At 66.9% G+C, this 2,264-nt stretch overlaps 1 protein-coding gene across 1 annotated transcript; it reads left to right on the forward strand.

The window, feature by feature from the left end:
- Positions 1–887: 887 nt before the first annotated feature.
- On the forward strand, positions 888–2,261 carry EMIHUDRAFT_123646 (hypothetical protein; the record flags this gene model as incomplete). The annotated part of the gene is made up of 2 exons (XM_005776521.1): positions 888–1,199; positions 1,491–2,261. Coding segments are annotated over 2 exons (1,083 nt in total), but the record flags the coding sequence as incomplete, so codon positions are not given.
- Between the last annotated feature and the right edge of the window lie 3 nt (positions 2,262–2,264).

Genomic DNA, 2,264 nt, shown 5'->3' on the forward strand with positions numbered 1-2,264 from the left:
ACGAGGTGGAGGTGGAGGTGGAGGCGGAGAGCGACAGCGAGGAGGGGTCGGAGATGGAGGTGGAAGCGGCTGCCGCAGTTGCGGGCGTGTCCGCGGCTACAGCAGCAGAGGAGGAGGCCCTCGAGTGCGTTATTTGCTTGGACGACCTCAGCGCACACCCCGAGGCGCGTCTGCAGTCTCGCGACCCTAATGGCTGGGGCGCCACACGCTGCTGCCAGAGCCTCTTCCACTACCGCTGCCTGCACACTTGGCTCAGCGACGACAGCGAGGTCGAGACGAGCCGCGGTATGGAGCCGATAAACACGGCCTGCCCGGGCTGCCAAGGCTTCGTGTCGAAGTCGGCGTCGCGCATGCTTAGTTAGAGTGGGGAACACAGTAACTACGACTTTACAGTATTTTATGGGGGGGCGGGCGGCGTCGCTCGGGGCGAGTGCGCGGAGGAGGGAGAGGTGCGGTGCAGCCACAAAAGGCACAAGGCTGAAGCTTGAGAGTGTTGAGGGAGGAGGGGCGGGGCGAGGGAGGACGGGGGCTCCTCAGTCTTCATGTCGGCCTGCGGCGCGCCCTTCTCCTCGGTCTTCTCCTCGTCGGCCGTGGTGAGGAGCGCAAAGGAGTTGGGGCTGGGCCGGTGCTCGCCGGCGGCGGCGTCCGCGTCGGGCTTGGGCTTGGGCGCGTAGGCTAGCTTGCGGGTCACGGGCAGGAAGTCCTCCGCATCCTGGGTGGGAGGGAGTGTGGGAGGGAGGGGAGGGGCGACGGGAGCGGGTGGCGGGGGAGGCGGGGCTGGGAGGCGGCGGGGCGGAGGGTAGGGCCAGGGTTCGCAGCTCGCCGGTCCCGGGGCGATCGGCCGCGTAGAGAGCGCCTTTGCGCGCAGCGCGTACGCGTCGATTACGATGCCCGACACTTGCTTCGCCTTGGGCGCGATCTTCAAGGCGGCTGCGGCGGCGGCCGGTTCCGGCTTCGGCGCCGAGGGATCGAACTTGAAGTCCGCCCAAAAGCGGCTCGGGGCCTCCTTGACGTCGGGCTCCTTCTCCATCGGCGCGTCGACCCGCGCCGTCGGCTTGCACATTGAGAAGTTGAGGGACACGCGGGCACCGAGGCCGCCGCTTGCGACCGGCTTGGCGGAAGCCTTGATGAACGTCCGGCGCGAGGGCGGGACGAGCTTGAGTCGCTGCGTGCTCGTGGTGCTGTGGCCCCCGGTCAAAGTTCGCCCAGATTCGGTTTCACGCTGCTGAGGGCCGAGCGGCGAGTCGAGCTCCTGCCTCTGGCCCCCGTATGTGATATTCCCCATGTGCAGCGAGATGTAACGAACGGACGTCGGCGCAACTTCTCGTTGGCAGGTGCGTCGCGTTCGTCCCAGCTCTCTGCTCTGGGTTCTGATTTCAGTCGCCAGTCGCCATGGTCGATTTCAACAACCTTCTGAGCGGTTCGTGCTTGCGGCTCCTCGAGCGCTCAACGATGAGGTCGCGCAAGGTCAGATGGTCGTGTGTACCCAGATGTCGATTGCTGGAAGCGCCGCTTCATTCACCGTCAAGATCATGAATGCTGGTACTGGCAGGGATCTGGCAGAGCAGCTGGCGCCGCCGCTGATCAAGGGGCTGCTCGGCCTGACCGCTTCGGCGGCCGAGCTCGCGGCCGCGACGCAGGCGGAGCAGTCCGTGCATGCTACAAAGACATACACTGCTCGTCAGACTGCCCGATTCTACCCGGGTTGGAGGGACTGGAAGACTGCCTTCGAGCAGGCAGCCGCAGCTCCTCGGCCGCGGACCGACCCGCCCAACACGGGCGGTGCCGGACCTGCCGCGCCAAGGCCGGTCTCGATTCTCGGAGCCCCGTTTGCTCTCGAGATGTTTCGCAAGCTGCCTGCCTCTGGGTCAGTGGCCGCTGGTACCGTCGAGGCGGCCGAAGTGCTAGGCCTTTGCGACAAGATGCCGGCCCTCGGCGCTTCCATGCTGCCGGAGGCTGTCCGGATTCAGAGCTTCGCAGTGGCGCTGGAGGCGGCAGCCGGCGAGGCCGCCCACACGTCTCTCCGTGGTGAGATCTCAGCAAAAGGTCAGCTGACCCTCGCCGAAGCGACGGCCTTCCTCGGGCGGTTCGGCCAGGCCTTCAAAGCGAGCGCGCCGTCGCCTGCGGCGCCCACTACCCCCTACGAAGCGCTCGTCCGCCGCGTCGACGCCGGCGGGCAGTTTGATGAGTTCATGGAGAAGACCATCCCGTTTATCTGCACCGATGCAGCCCACCAGCGAGTGGCCGAGGGCGATCAGGCGGTC

This window comes from Emiliania huxleyi (assembly GCF_000372725.1).
Source record: "Emiliania huxleyi CCMP1516 unplaced genomic scaffold EMIHUscaffold_2786, whole genome shotgun sequence".
Lineage (NCBI taxonomy): Eukaryota > Haptophyta > Isochrysidales > Noelaerhabdaceae > Emiliania > Emiliania huxleyi.